The 17437-nt window shown below is 41.7% G+C and overlaps 1 protein-coding gene across 1 annotated transcript; it reads left to right on the top strand.

Moving 5' to 3' along the window:
* Nucleotides 1-12139: 12139 nt before the first annotated feature.
* On the top strand, nucleotides 12140-13042 carry LOC120042383 (lysine-rich arabinogalactan protein 19-like). Its single transcript, XM_038987220.1, has one exon. The coding sequence runs from the start codon at nucleotides 12140-12142 to the stop codon at nucleotides 13040-13042; it is 903 nt and encodes a 300-aa protein (XP_038843148.1).
* The last annotated feature ends 4395 nt before the right edge of the window (nucleotides 13043-17437 follow it).

The following is a 17437-nucleotide window of genomic DNA, read 5'->3' as shown; positions in this document are numbered from 1 at the left end:
ATAAACCTGCCTTATTATAAAATTATCCACCTCGTCCTATGTCTCCACTTGGTCTCCTGTCTCAAGTAAAACGAATTATCAACAGTAGATTACTGTGTGTTGGTGGTTTATATATGCTAACTAGATTACTGTGTGTTGGTGGTTTATATATGCTAACTAGATTACTGTGTGTTGGTGGTTTATATATGCTAACTAGATTACTGTGTGTTGGTGGTTTATATATGCTAACTAGATTACTGTGTGTTGGTGGTTTATGTATGCTAACTAGATTACTGTGTGTTGGTGGTTTATATATGCTAACTAGATTACTGTGTGTTGGTGGTTTATATATGCTAACTAGATTACTGTGTGTTGGTGGTTTATATATGCTAACTAGATTACTGTGTGTTGGTGGTTTATATATGCTAACTAGATTACTGTGTGTTGGTGGTTTATGTATGCTAATTAGATTACTGTGTGTTGGTGGTTTATATATGCTAACTAGATTACTGTGTGTTGGTGGTTTATGTATGCTAACTAGATTACTGTGTGTTGGTGGTTTATGTATGCTAACTAGATTACTGTGTGTTGGTGGTTTATGTTTGCTAACTAGAAAACAGTGTTGGTGGTTTATCTATGCTAACTAGATTACTGTGTGTTGGTGGTTTATATATGCTAACTAGATTACTGTGTGTTGGTGGTTTATATATGCTAACTAGATTACTGTGTGTTGGTGGTTTATGTTTGCTAACTAGAAACAGTGTTGGTGGTTTATGTATGCTAACTCGATTACGTATGTATTATTTATGCTAAAAGCTTGATGCATTACCTTCAAGCTCCACCGACCAGATGGAACACTAGTTGACTGTGTGGGTCAGTTGTGGTTGAGCGATGCCAAAGTCATGGGTTCAATTCCCACAAGGATCATACACATGCAGAAAATGTATGCACTCACTGTATTGTACGTGTCTTTGGATAAGAGCAAATGCAAGTGACATATATTACTATGTTTCAACTTGTATTAGTCGTATGTACAGGACACACATGCTATACACCGTTAAAAGAAATGCTTAATTGAAGGTTCCTTCTCGATAATGCAAAAACAATGAGAACAATTAAAGATAATAATACCAACATAAAGTAAGTGGCTCAGTAGAATAGAATAAACATTTTAGAATCAGTATAATACAGGATATTCCAATATTTACACGTGTTTTAGGGAAGGGGAGACTGAGGACAAGTGGTTAAATTGTGCAGTATTTAGCAGTCATAATAATAGTCTGGTAGCAGCAGTTGTGATGTGTGTGTAGCATGAATGTATATGTGTGTGTGTGTGTGTGTGTATGTGTGTGTGAATGTGTATGTGAGGTTGTGTGTGTGAGTGAGTGATGTGTGCTAAGGTGCGGAGAGGTGTGGAGAGTCAGTGCAGGTCGTCAGTCCAGTTCAAGTTTTCATCAGTCTGATGGCTTGTAGATAGAAACTGTCTCTGAGCTTGTTGGTATCAGACTTCATGCTCTGATGCTGTCTGCCCTACAGTAAGGGAGTGAACAGCTTGTGGCTGGGGTCAGTGGGGTCCTTGATGATGCTGCGGGCCTTCCTCAGGCAACGTTTTGAGTAGATGTCCTGGATGGATGGGAGCACAGTCCCAGTGATGTACTTGGCCATCTTCACCACCTGCTGGAGGACTTTGCAGTCATGAATGGACCAATTCCGGTACCAGGATGCTCTTGATGGTGCAGCGATAATATTTGGAGAGGATCCGGGTTGGTATGCTTAATTTCTTCAGCCGCCTTGGAAGTAGAGACGCTGTTGTGCCCTCTTAAACAAGAGTGGTGGTGTTGTTGGTCCATGTCAAGTCCTCTGTGATGTGGATGCCGAGGAACTTAAAACTGCTGACTCTATCTACTGCAGTCCTGTTGATGTGGATCGGGCCATGTTCCCTCTGCTTCCTGAAGACAACAAGCAGCTCCTTTGTTTTGCTGATGTTGAGGGAGAGGTTGTTGTCCTGGCACCACAATGCCAGTTCACTTAACTGACTTATCGCTGTTGGTTATCAGGCCTTCAACCGTGGTGTCGTCAGCAAACTTGATGATGGAGTTGGTGTTGTGCAAAGCCACGCAGTCATAGGTGAACAGGTAGTACAGCAGAGGACTAAGGACACCCTTGGGGGCCCGGTGTACTCTTGGCATCCGCCATGGATCTCTTCATAAAGCATTGACATGACTACAGTATCTGTTGGCCACTTACAACAGAGCCAAACTGTGGCTGCTTTTCTAAACACATGTCTGTAGTGTGTAGTAATGTACAACACAGCACATGTCTGTAGTGTGTAGTAATGTATAAGACAACACATGTCTGTAGTGTGTAGTAATGTATAAGACAACACATGTCTGTAGTGTGTAGTAATGTATAAGACAACACATGTCTGTAGTGTGTAGTAATGTACAACACAGCACATGTCTGTAGTGTGTAGTATTGTACAACACAGCACATGTCTGTAGTGTGTAGTAATGTATAAGACAACACATGTCTGTAGTGTGTAGTAATGTACAACACAGCACATGTCTGCAGTGTGTAGTAATGTTTAAGACAACACGTGTGTAGTAATGTATAAGACAACATGTCTGTAGTGTGTAGTAATGTATAAGACAACATGTCTGTAGTAATGTATACGACACCACGTCTGTAGTGTGTAGTAATGTATAAGCCACACATGCCTGTAGTGTGTAGTAATGTATAAGCCACACATGTCTGCAGTGTGTAGTAATGTTTAAGACAACACGTGTGTAGTAATGTATAAGACAACATGTCTGTAGTGTGTAGTAATGTATAAGACAACATGTCTGTAGTAATGTATACGACACCACGTCTGTAGTGTGTAGTAATGTATAAGACACACATGCCTGTAGTGTGTAGTAATGTATAAGCCACACATGTATGTAGTGTGTAGTAATGTATAAGACACACATGCCTGTACTGTGTAGTAATGTATAAGACAACATGTATGTAGTGTGTAGTAATGTATAAGACAACATGTATGTAGTGTGTAGTAATGTATAAGACAACATGTATGTAGTGTGTAGTAATGTTTAAGACAACATGCCTGTAGTGTGTAGTAATGTTTAAGACAACATGTATGTAGTGTGTAGTAATGTATAAGACACACATGCCTGTAGTGTGTAGTAATGTATAAGACAACATGTATGTAGTGTGTAGTAATGTATAAGACAACATGTATGTAGTGTGTAGTAATGTATAAGACAACATGTATGTAGTGTGTAGTAATGTTTAAGACAACATGCCTGTAGTGTGTAGTAATGTTTAAGACAACATGCCTGTAGTGTGTAGTAATGTTTAAGACAACATGTATGTAGTGTGTAGTAATGTTTAAGACAACATGCCTGTAGTGTGTAGTAATGTATAAGACAACATGTCTGTAGTGTGTAGTAATGTATAAGACAACATGTATGTAGTGTGTAGTAATGTATAAGACAACATGTATGTAGTGTGTAGTAATGTATAAGACAACATGTCTGTAGTGTGTAGTAATGTATAAGACAACATGCCTGTAGTGTGTAGTAATGTATAAGACAACATGTATGTAGTGTGTAGTAATGTATAAGACAACATGTCTGTAGTGTGTAGTAATGTATAAGACAACATGTATGTAGTGTGTAGTAATGTTTAAGACAACATGCCTGTAGTGTGTAGTAATGTATAAGACAACATGTCTGTAGTGTGTAGTAATGTTTAAGACAACATGCCTGTAGTGTGTAGTAATGTTTAAGACAACATGCCTGTAGTGTGTAGTAATGTATAAGACAACATGTATGTAGTGTGTAGTAATGTATAAGACAACATGCCTGTAGTGTGTAGTAATGTATAAGACAACATGTCTGTAGTGTGTAGTAATGTATAAGACAACATGTATGTAGTGTGTAGTAATGTATAAGACACACATGCCTGTAGTGTGTAGTAATGTATAAGACAACATGCCTGTAGTGTGTAGTAATGTATAAGACAACATGCCTGTAGTGTGTAGTAATGTATAAGACAACACGTCTGTAGTGTGTAGTAATGTATAAGACAACATGTATGTAGTGTGTAGTAATGTATAAGACAACACGTCTGTAGTGTGTAGTAATGTTTAAGACAACATGCCTGTAGTGTGTAGTAATGTATAAGACAACATGTATGTAGTGTGTAGTAATGTTTAAGACAACATGTATGTAGTGTGTAGTAATGTATAAGACAACATGTATGTAGTGTGTAGTAATGTTTAAGACAACATGCCTGTAGTGTGTAGTAATGTTTAAGACAACATGTCTGTAGTGTGTAGTAATGTATAAGACAACATGTATGTAGTGTGTAGTAATGTATAAGACAACATGTATGTAGTGTGTAGTAATGTATAAGACAACATGTATGTAGTGTGTAGTAATGTATAAGACAACATGTCTGTAGTGTGTAGTAATGTTTAAGACAACATGTATGTAGTGTGTAGTAATGTTTAAGACAACATGCCTGTAGTGTGTAGTAATGCATAAGACAACATGCCTGTAGTGTGTAGTAATGTATAAGACAACATGCCTGTAGTGTGTAGTAATGTATAAGACAACATGTATGTAGTGTGTAGTAATGTTTAAGACAACATGCCTGTAGTGTGTAGTAATGTTTAAGACAACATGTATGTAGTGTGTAGTAATGTATAAGACAACACGTCTGTAGTGTGTAGTAATGTTTAAGACAACATGCCTGTAGTGTGTAGTAATGTATAAGACAACATGTATGTAGTGTGTAGTAATGTATAAGACAACATGTATGTATTGTGTAGTAATGTATAAGACAACACGTCTGTAGTGTGTAGTAATGTATAAGACAACATGTCTGTAGTGTGTAGTAATGTATAAGACAACATGTATGTAGTGTGTAGTAATGTATAAGACAACATGTATGTAGTGTGTAGTAATGTATAAGACAACACGTCTGTAGTGTGTAGTAATGTATAAGACAACATGTATGTAGTGTGTAGTAATGTATAAGACAACACGTCTGTAGTGTGTAGTAATGTATAAGACAACACGTCTGTAGTGTGTAGTAATGTATAAGACAACATGCCTGTAGTGTGTAGTAATGTTTAAGACAACACGTCTGTAGTGTGTAGTAATGTATAAGACAACATGTATGTAGTGTGTAGTAATGTATAAGACAACACGTCTGTAGTGTGTAGTAATGTATAAGACAACACGTCTGTAGTGTGTAGTAATGTATAAGACAACATGCCTGTAGTGTGTAGTAATGTTTAAGACAACATGCCTGTAGTGTGTAGTAATGTTTAAGACAACATGTATGTAGTGTGTAGTAATGTATAAGACAACACGTCTGTAGTGTGTAGTAATGTTTAAGACAACATGCCTGTAGTGTGTAGTAATGTATAAGACAACATGTATGTAGTGTGTAGTAATGTATAAGACAACATGTATGTAGTGTGTAGTAATGTTTAAGACAACATGTATGTAGTGTGTAGTAATGTTTAAGACAACATGTATGTAGTGTGTAGTAATGTTTAAGACAACATGCCTGTAGTGTGTAGTTATGTATAAGACAACATGCCTGTAGTGTGTAGTAATGTATAAGACAACATGTCTGTAGTGTGTAGTAATGTATAAGACAACATGCCTGTAGTGTGTAGTAATGTATAAGACAACATGCCTGTAGTGTGTAGTAATGTATAAGACAACATGTCTGTAGTGTGTAGTAATGTATAAGACAACATGTATGTAGTGTGTAGTAATGTATAAGACAACATGCCTGTAGTGTGTAGTAATGTATAAGACAACATGCCTGTAGTGTGTAGTAATGTTTAAGACAACATGTATTTAGTGTGTAGTAATGTTTAAGACAACATGTATGTAGTGTGTAGTAATGTATAAGACAACACGTCTGTAGTGTGTAGTAATGTATAAGACAACACGTCTGTAGTGTGTAGTAATGTATAAGACAACGTGTATGTAGTGTGTAGTAATGTATAAGACAACACGTGTGTAGTAATGTATAAGACAACACGTCTGTAGTGTGTAGTAATGTTTAAGACAACATGCCTGTAGTGTGTAGTAATGTATAAGACAACATGTATGTAGTGTGTAGTAATGTATAAGACAACATGTATGTAGTGTGTAGTAATGTTTAAGACAACATGCCTGTAGTGTGTAGTAATGTTTAAGACAACATGTCTGTAGTGTGTAGTAATGTATAAGACAACACGTCTGTAGTGTGTAGTAATGTATAAGACAACATGCCTGTAGTGTGTAGTAATGTATAAGACAACATGTCTGTAGTGTGTAGTAATGTATAAGACAACATGTATGTAGTGTGTAGTAATGTTTAAGACAACATGTATGTAGTGTGTAGTAATGTATAAGACAACACGTCTGTAGTGTGTAGTAATGTATAAGACAACATGCCTGTAGTGTGTAGTAATGTATAAGACAACACGTCTGTAGTGTGTAGTAATGTATAAGACAACATGCCTGTAGTGTGTAGTAATGTATAAGACAACATGTATGTAGTGTGTAGTAATGTATAAGACAACACGTCTGTAGTGTGTAGTAATGTTTAAGACAACATGCCTGTAGTGTGTAGTAATGTATAAGACAACACGTCTGTAGTGTGTAGTAATGAGTACTGAACAAAAATATAAACACAACAGTTCATATAAGGAAATCAGTCAATTGAAATGAATGAATTAGGCCCTAATCTATAGATTTCACATGACTGGGAATACAGATATGCATCTGTGGGTCACAGATAGATACGTTAAATGTAGAGGCGTGGATCCAAAAACCAGTCAGTATAGGTCAGTATCTGCTGTGATCACCATTTGCCTCATGCAGCGCGGCACATCTCCTTCGCATAGAGTTGATCAGCCTGTTGACTGTTTTATACATTACTACACACTACAGGCATGTGTGTCTTATACACCGGCAGTTAGGAAAGCTAAGGATAGCTTTTTCAAACAGAAATTTGCATCCTGTAGTACTAACTCAAACATGTTCTGGTACACTGTAAAGTCCATGGAGAATAAGAGCACCTCCTCCCAGCTGCCCACTGCTCTGAGGCTAGGAAACACTGTCACCACCGATAAATACTCTATAATTGAGAATTTCAATAAGCATTTCTCTACGGCTGGCCATGCTTTCCACCTGGCTACCCCTACCCCGGTCAACTGTCCAGCACCCTCCACAGCAACCCGCCAAAGCCCCCACCATTTCTCCTTCACCTAAATCCAGATAGCTGATGTTCTGAAAGAGCTGCAAAATCTGTACCCCTACAAATCCGCCGGGCTAGACAATCTGGACCCTCTCTTTCTAAAATGATCTGCCGAAATTGTTGCAACCCCTATTACTAGCCTGTTCAACCTCTCTTTCGTATCGTCTGAGATTCCCAAAGATTGGAAAGCTGCCGCGGTCATCCCCCTCTTCAAAGAGGGTGACACTCTAGACCCAAACTGCTACAGACCTATATCTATCCTACCCTGTCTTTCTAAGGTCTTCGAAAGCCAAGTTAACAAACAGATTACCGACCATTTCGAATCCCACCGTACCTTCTCCGCTATGCAATCTGGTTTCAGAGCTGGTCATGGGTGCACCTCAGCCACGCGCAAGGTCCTAAACGACATCATAACCGCCATCGATAAGAGACATTACTGCGCAGCCGTATTCATCGACCTGGCCAAGGCTTTCGACTCTGTCAATCACCACATTCTTATTGGCAGACTCGACAGCCTTGGTTTCTCAAATGATTGCCTCGCCTGGTTTACCAACTACTTCTCTGATAGAGTTCAGTGTGTCAAATCGGAGGCCCTGTTGTCCGGACCTCTGGCAGTCTCTATGGGGGTGCCACATGGTTCAATTCCTCTGACCAACTCTCTTCTCTGTATACATCAATGATGTTGCTCCTGCTGCTGGTGATTCTCTGATACACCTCTACGCAGACGACACCATTCTGTATACTTCTGGCCCCTCTTTGGACACTGTTAACTAACCTCCAGACGAGCTTCAATGCCATACAACTCTCCTTCCATGGCCTCCAACTGCTCTTAAACGCAAGTAAAACTAAATGCATGCCATTCAACCGATCACTGCCCGCACCTGCTCGCCCGTCCAGCATCACTACTCTGGACGGCTCTGACTTAGAATACGTGGACAACTACAAATACCTAGGTGTCTGGTAAGACTGTAAACTCTCCTTCCAGACTCACATTAAGCATCTCCAATCCAAAATTAAATCTAGAATCGGCTTCCTATTTTCCAACAAAGCATCCTTCACAACATACCCTCGTAAAACTGATTATCCTACCGATTCTTGACTTCGGCGATGTCATTTACAAAATAGCCTCTAACACTCTACTCAGCAAATTGGATGCAGTCTATCACAGTGCCATCCGTTTTGTCACCAAAGCCCCATATACTACCCACCACTGCGACCTGCATGCCCTCGTTGGCTGGCCCTCACTTCACATTCGTCAACAAACCCACTGGCTCCAGGTCATCTATAAGTCTTTGCTAGGTAAAGCCCCGCCTTATCTCAGCTCACTTGTCAGTATAGCAGCACCCACCTGTAGCACGCGCTCCAGCAGGTATATTTCACTGGTCACCCCCAAAGCCAATTCCTGCTTTGGCCGCCTTTTCTTCCAGTTCTCTGCTGCCAATGACTGGAATGATCTGCCAAAATCTCTGACTCTGGAAACACTTATCTCCCTCACTAGCTTTAAGCTGTAACGTTCGTCATATTCCTCCTCCTCGGATGAGGAGGAGCATGGATCGGACCAACACGCAGCGAGGTATGCAGACATAAAGAATTTATTTAACAAGACGAACACTGACACGAAATACACTTGAATAGAATACAAAACAACAAAACGACGTAGACAGACCTGAACTTGAGAACTACAATATAACACGAAGAACGCACGAACAGGAACAGACTAACCAAACGAACGAAAACGAAACAGTCCCGTGTGGTGCAACAGACACAGACACAGGAACAATCACCCACAAACAAACAAGCCTACCTTAATATGGTTCTCAATCAGAGGAAACGTCAAACACCTGCCCCTAATTGAGAACCATATCAGGCAACACATTTAACCCAACATAGAAACACATAACATAGACTACCCACCCAGCTCACGTCCTGACCAACTAAACAAAGTTCAAAAACGTGGAACGTGACAAAGCACCAGCTGTCAGAGCAGCTCACAGATAACTGCACGTGTACATAGCCCATCTATAATTTAGCCCAAACAACTACCTCTTCCCCTACTGTATTTATTTATTTTGCTCCTTTGCACCCCATTATTTCTATTTCTACTTTGCACATTCTTTCACTGCTAATCTACCATTCCAGTGTTTTACTTGCTATATTGTATTTACCTTGCCACCATGGCCTTTTTTTGCCTTTACATCCCTTATCTCACCTCATTTGCTCACATTGTATATAGACTTATTTTTCTACTGTATTATTGACTGTATGTTTTGTTTATTCCATGTGTAACTCTGTGTTGTTGTATGTGTCGAATTGCTATGCTTTATCTTGGCCAGGTCGCAGTTGTAAATGAGAACTTGTTCTCAACTAGCCTACCTGGTTAAATAAAGGGGAAATAAATAAAAAACTGTGTGAAGTTGCTGGATATTGGCGGGAATGGGGCTGTGCATTATCATGCTGAAACATGAGGTGATGGCGGCGGATGGATGGCACGACAATGGGCCTCAGGATCTGGTCATGGTATCTCTGTGCATTCAAATTGCCATCAATAAAATGCAATTGTGTTTGTTGTCCATAGCTTCTGCCTGCCCATACCATAACCCCACCGCCACCATGGAGTACTCGTTTCACAACATTGACATCAGAAAATAGCTCGCCACCACGATGCCATACATGTGGTCTGCGGTTGTGAGGCCGGTTGGATGTACGGCTAAATTCTATAAAACAACGTTGGAGGCGGCTTATGGTAGAGAAATTAACATTCAATTGTCTGGCAACAGCTCTGGTGGACTTTTCTGCAGCCAGCATGCCAATTGGACGCTCCTTCAACTTGAGACATATGTGGCATTGTGTTGTGTGACAAAACACATTTTATTGGCCTTTTATTGTCCCCAGCACAAGGTGCACCTTTGTAATGATCAGCTTCTTGATATGCCACACCTGTCAGGTGGATGGATTATCTTCACAACGGAGAAATTCTCATTAACAGGGACGTAAACAAATGTGTGCACAGCATTTGAGAGAAATAGCTTTTTGTGAGTATGGAACTTTTACGGGATCTTTTATTTTAGCTCATGAAACATGCAACCAACACTTTACCTGTTGCATTTATATTTTTGTTCAGTGTATAATAATATTAGCCATAATAATGTTCAATTTCCAGCCGGAGGCTACAGTTACATCCAAGCAGTGCTTCAGTAGTCAAGACATATGGCATCGTAACATCACAAATAAGCTATTATGTATCTGGATCAGACAATACATCTTATCTCGCTCCCTAGTGAGACATAACACTTTCTATTTAAGGGGCCAAGATATGAATAAAAAGGTACTTTTTTGTTAAACAGACCAGTTCTCACTGTGTTCTAGCTTGACATAAATCTTCTGAGCTCGTCACATTTCTGCAACCCTATGCACTGGTTTAGAGCGGCAGCTATGTCATTTGGGGTTTTTACTTCCACAACAATGCTATAAAGAGGGGCTCTGTTTGGCTGTGATGCTGTGATATTGTATTCTTGTCAGCCAGTGTACAACAGCACCCTATGGATACCTGAGACGAGAATCTAGAATTCAAACATCAACGAAGTGAATCAATGGCTATGTCAACAGATTGACCCAGATGGCCCCTTTAAGCAATATTGATCACATAATACTTTGTTTATCTTATTGTAAGGCAGTGGTTGCAAGATTCAAGAGAAGAGATGCATCATACTGTTCATAGGCCAGGTACTGTAGCCAGTGCAGCTCAGACCAGACGAAGCCATTTGTCACAGTCCGCTAATGTGTTTACCTAGCAAGACACAACTTCCCCTCTTAGCTCCCCTTGGGAGCAGCAGCCTGTCTCTGGGGCAGTAACACCACAGAGAGATCCTGGAATCCAGGCTCAGTATTTTATGCCCACTTGGTGTCCAAGCTATCTCTCCTCTTCAGCGGCCGTATGTATAAAGCCTCTCATTTCCCCTCTTCAGGGGCCGTATGTATAAAGCCTCTCATTTCCCCTCTTCAGGGGCCGTATGTATAAAGCCTCTCATTTCCCCTCTTCAGGGGCCGTATGTATAAAGCCTCTCATTTCCCCTCTTCAGGGGCCGTATGTATAAAGCCTCTCATTTCCCCTCTTCAGGGGCCGTATGTATAAAGCCTCTCATTTCGCCTCTTCAGGGGACGTATGTATAAAGCCTCTAATTTCCCCTCTTCAGGGGCCGTATGTGTAAAGCCTCTCATTTCCCCTCTTCAGGGGACATATGTATAAAGCATCTAATTTCCCCTCTTCAGGGGCCGTATGTATAAAGCATCTCATTTCCCCTCTTCAGGGGACATATGTATAAAGCCTCTCATTTCCCCTCTTCAGGGGCCGTATGTATAAAGCCTCTCATTTCCCCTCTTCAGGGGACATATGTATAAAGCCTCTCATTTCCCCTCTTCAGGGGACATATGTATAAAGCCTCTCATTTCCCCTCTTCAGGGGACATATGTATAAAGCCTCTCATGGTCCCTCTTCAGGGGCCGTATGTATAAAGCCTCTCATTTCCCCTCTTCAGGGGACATATGTATAAAGCCTCTCATTTCCCCTCTTCAGGGGCCGTATGTATAAAGCCTCTCATTTCCCCTCTTCAGGGGCCGTATGTGTAAAGCCTCTCATTTCCCCTCTTCAGGGGCCGTATGTATAAAGCCTCTCATTTCCCCTCTTCAGGGGACATATGTATAAAGCATCTCAGAGTAGGATTGCTGATCATATACTGCCAACATCACGAAACAAATAAAAATAAATAGGAATGCAAGGCTTCATCGTAGTTTTTTTTTACAGAAATGTTTGGTGATTGACTAGGAATGCCTTGGAGACCACTGGTCTAAAGCATCACCATAAAGGGCTCTCTACCACTCTAATGCCTGAAAAATGAACACAGCGGCCATCAGAGTGGTTCTTCAAACTCAAAAACAGACTAGACCGGATCAGACACCCCTCAAACACCTCCAGACCTCTCCTCAGACACCCACAGACACCGCCATACACCCTTCAAACACCCCCCAGACAACCCCAGACACCCCTCAGACCCCTCCAGACACCCCTCAGACCCCTCCAGACACCCCTCAGACCCCCCCAGACACCCCTCAGACACCCCCAGACACCCCTCAGACCCCCCCAGACACCCCTCAGACCCCCCCAGACACCCCTCAGACCCCTCCAGACCCCCCCAGACACCCCTCAGACAACCCTCAGCCCCCCCCAGACACCCCTCAGACCCCTCAGACCCCCCCAGACACCCCTCAGACCCCCCCAGACACTCCTCAGAAACCACCAGACACTCCCCAGACACCCCTCAGACCCCCCCAGACACCCCTCAGACCCCCCCAGACACCCCTCAGACACCCCTCAGACACTCCTCAAAAACACCCCAGACACCACTCAGACACACTGTCACCCCAGACCACCACTCAGACACCCCTCAGACACACCCAGACATCTCCAGACCACCCCTCAGACACCCTCAGAAACCCCTCATACCCCCCTCAAACACTCCCAGACCCCCCTCAGACAACCCTCAGACACTCCAGACCACCACTTAGACACCCCCCAGACACACTCAGACACCCCTCAAAAACCCTTCAGACACCCCTCAGACCCCCCCAGACACCCCTCAGACCCCCCCAGACAGCCCTCAGACACCCCTCAGACACTCCTCAAAAACACCCCAGACACCACTCAGACACACTGTCACCCCAGACCACCACTCAGACACCCCTCAGACACACCCAGACATCTCCAGACCACCCCTCAGACACACCCAGACACCCCTAAAACACCTCCAGACCACCCATCAGACACCCATCATACCCCCCAGACATCCCCAGACAACCCTCAGACACCTCCAGACACCCCAGACCACCACTTAGACACCCCTCAGACACACCCAGACACCCCTAAGACACCTCCAGACCACCCCTCAGACACCTTCAGACACTCCCAGACACCCCCAGACACCCCTCAGACATCCCCAGACACCCCCAGACCACCACCAGACACCCCTCAGCCAGCCATGTCTATTAAGCAACATCCTACCCTCCCATAGCCTTCAATACTCTTCCACCTCTATTTTTAAAGTCAGGGCGTTTCCATGGCAACTCAGAGATGAGTTGCAGGAATCACTGATTGGTTGCTGGTGGGTTGAAATGTGATAGGAAGAAAAATAAATCATCCCTGCCAAACTGAAACACACTCTCTGAAAACATCAAACCGGCAATTGAAATAACAATGGACAAATGACAGTTGTGGAGTGTGTGTTCTCCTTTAGGCTACTCTCACTAATCATTCCACAGTTCACAGGATCAGCTTAAGCTGCCTCAATGTAAATAGTGAGTAACCCGTCAATCACTGATTATCAGCATACATACATGCTGATGGTATGTGTTCTCCTGTATGACAACCATAGACATGCAAATTCAAAAGTCTACATTTACATAATTATTTACGTACATCACCACATGTTTATACACATCACTGGTCTCAACTGGAATTATTAATTCAAATCCTATAAATAATGGATGATGAGTCTCTTTGGGCCTAAATTGTTGTTTACGAATATGAGACATATGTGACAACTGAGAACACAGAGGGAGACACACACATACACACAGGCACACATACAGATGTAGGATCATAATTTGATCCCCCTGTTGCATGATAATTTTCCTGCAATGCAGGGAATGTAAAACTTGTAGTGTATTTCAGGTTTAAAACGTTTTCTGAAGTTTGTAATTTTCACTTTAAAAAGTCACACTTGATTTTCCCTTGCTAAAAATGTATCAATCCCTACAACCATGTCCATTAATTATAATCTACATGATAATTTACATTTCTTGTTGTTGGATGATTATTTTCCTGTTTTAGCAAACCCGACACAAATTAAGGTTCTTCATCTATACACACACACGCACACGCACATGCACACGCACACATACAGAGGGAGAAGAAAGAGAGAAGCGACCTCTGCCAGTGTGTGTGGGATTTCTGTGTGTGTGTGTGTGTGTGTGTATGTATGTGTGTGTGTGTGTACGTTCGTGTGTGGAATGTAGGTAGGTGATGATTTTTGTAGAGCTGTGACATATTCTGTAATCTCTGTTTGTCATCTGAGCAAGAATGTCAGACATTTTAAAATCTCTTGTAAACAGACACATGTAACATAACTGGTATCGTAGCACGTCAACAGACTGTGGGATGCCACAACCAATGGGGAACTTTGTTCTGGTGGGTGGATTTTTCCGTCACTGATCATTTGGACATCACAATTTCACTGGTGTTTTCATCTTTCTCATTCGGAAGGGGAGGGGACATTTGGCCCATAGACTTGCCGCAAAAGGGGGGTGGAGCTACCCCCCTCCTTCATCAGTCGTTGTAGTATATTTTCTAACACGTCTCCCCCCAGAACTCGAGCTTCTGACCCAACTAGATTTTAGTTCTGGTTTCCAGATTATACTTTTTTAATAACACCTCCAAACTTTTCATGATGATGTTTAAAGTCACTTTCACCCACTACAGCTCTTAAATGGCACTAGATGTTGACTCAGTCTTGGCGTGCTTCTTAAATGGCACCCTATTTCCTTAATATTGCACTCCTTTTGGCCAGAGCCTTGGAACCAGTCTTTGGTCTAAAGCAGTGACATTTCAGGCTCACCCCAAGACTGAGTCAACATCTATTGCCATTTATTAAGAGCTGTAATGGGAGAAAGTGACTTTAAACATCATCATGAAAAGTTCCATGTAAAGTGTAGATGCCCCAAGGGTCTTGGCTGCTATTTGCATTAGTTGAGGTCATTTTAGTGTTAAGAGCTTTCGTGGTTGGAGGTCACTTTCAGGCATTCATTTCAGACTTTCACTCTGACATGATGTGTCTGAGCAGAATGTAGAAAGTATAACTTTTTCCTGTCCTTTCTCTTGAATGTAGTGTTAGTATGACTCAGGGTATGTCCCAAATGGTACCCTATTCCTTATATAGTGCACTACTTTTCACACAACTCTAGTCAAATGACTATGCAGGGGATATGGTGCCATTTGGGACACACGCTTACTGTATGACCCATGTACTGGTTCAAGGAACCATTTAGCCACCAGAGAGAAGATTGTGTCTGTCAGTGTGTGTGTGTGCCTGTGTGCCTGTCTGTGTGTGTGTGTGTGTGTGTGTGTGTGTGTGTGTGTGTGTGTGTGTGTGTGTGTGTGTGTGTGTGTGTGTGTGTGTGTGTGTGTGTGTGTGTGTGTGTGTGTGTGTGTGTGAGAGAGAGAGAGAGAGAGAGAGAGACTGTCGGTGTTATCAGCTGCATCCTCTGGCCCTGTGTGATCCATTGGAGAAACCCAATAGGAGAAGAGACTCATTAACACTCATTAACTGGATAGAGAGAGAGAGAGAGAGAGAGCGAGAGAGAGAGATCGCCCTAGTTCAAACACTCCTTTGTTGCTGCACAGAACCAGAAATATGTCACTTTCTCTTTGGAAGAGCGGGGAAAGAGTGCCGTCTAAACCATAGAGTGCGTCTTGTTGGACGACTTGAAGGTATTTTATTAGCCTCTGCCGCTATTTCAGTGTGGTGTGGGTGAAGCACACCTCTGTTTCATGCAGCGCACCAGAACAGTACTTCCACTGTTGGGAGAAATGGTAGTGCATGTTCATATATGTTAATTGCATGTAAATAAAGGTTGCTTCACTAGCACACCCACAACAGAAGCACAATCATGTCCTCGGATTCACAGGTGGAGTACTTCTGTCAGGAGGGGAGCAGCTTCAATACTTTATGGAGATATCTGAAACACAGTTCCCAATATGGCTACACAGTATTCATCACAGCATAGGCTATCCAATCATTTCAGATATTTCAGAAAAGCTGAATAGGATTGTTTTAATGTGTCTCGGTTAACGTAACGTGTCTTAAGATTTCATAACTAAAAGCATTGTATTTGGGCCAAATCATTCAATAAACCTTAAACCTCAACTAAATCTTGTAATAAATAATGTGGAAATTGAGCAAGTTCAGGTGACTAAACTGCTTGGAATAACCCTGGATTGTAACTGCCATGGTAAAAAATGTTGATACAACAGTAGCTAAGATGGGGAGAAGTCTGTCCATAACAAAGCGCTGGTCTGCCTTCTTAACAACACTATTAACAAGGCAGGTCCAACAGGTCCTAGTTTTGTCTCACCTGGACTACTGTTCAGTCGTGTGGTCAGGTGCCACAAAGGGGGAAACTTGCAATTGGTTCAGAACAGGTCAGCACGGCTGGCCGTTAAATGTACACAGAGAGCTAATATTAATAATATGCATGTCAATCTCTCCTGGCTGAAAGTGGAGGAGAAATTGACTTCATCACTACTTGTTTTTGTAAGAAGTGTTGACATGCTGAATGTACTGAGCTGTCTGTTTTAACTACTAGCACACAGCTCAGACACCCATACATACCTCATAAGACATGCCACCAGAGGTCTCTTCACAATCCAAGTCCAGAACAGACTATGGGAGGCGCACAGTACTACATAGAGCCATGGAACTATATTCCACATTTCTTTAAAGTTGTGGTTTCTTAACATTGTGGTTTCTTAACGTTGTGGTTTCTTTAAAGTTGTGGTTTCTTAACGTTGTGGTTTCTTTAAAGTTGTGGTTTCTTAACATTGTGGTTTCTTAACGTTGTGGTTTCTTAACGTTGTGGTTTCTTAAAGTTGTGGTTTCTTTAAAGTTGTGGTTTCTTAACGTTGTGGTTTCTTAACGTTGTGGTTTCTTAACGTTGTGGTTTCTTTAAAGTTGTGGTTTCTTAACGTTGTGGTTTCTTAACGTTGTGGTTTCTTAACGTTGTGGTTTCTTAACGTTGTGGTTTCTTAACATTGTGGTTTCTTAACATTGTGGTTTCTTTAAAGTTGTGGTTTCTTAACGTTGTGGTTTCTTAACGTTGTGGTTTCTTTAAAGTTGTGGTTTCTTAACGTTGTGGTTTCTTAACGTTGTGGTTTCTTAACGTTGTGGTTTCTTAACATTGTGGTTTCTTAACATTGTGGTTTCTTTAAAGTTGTGGTTTCTTTAAAGTTGTGGTTTCTTAACGTTGTGGTTTCTTAACGTTGTGGTTTCTTTAAAGTTGTGGTTTCTTAACGTTGTGGTTTCTTAACGTTGTGGTTTCTTAACATTGTGGTTTCTTTAAAGTTGTGGTTTCTTTAAAGTTG

The sequence above is a fragment of the Salvelinus namaycush genome, unplaced genomic scaffold (genome assembly GCF_016432855.1).
Source record: "Salvelinus namaycush isolate Seneca unplaced genomic scaffold, SaNama_1.0 Scaffold665, whole genome shotgun sequence".
In the NCBI taxonomy this organism is placed as follows: domain Eukaryota; kingdom Metazoa; phylum Chordata; class Actinopteri; order Salmoniformes; family Salmonidae; genus Salvelinus; species Salvelinus namaycush.
The sequence above is the reverse complement of the archived record's forward strand: the minus strand, read 5'-3'. Positions and strand labels throughout refer to the sequence as shown.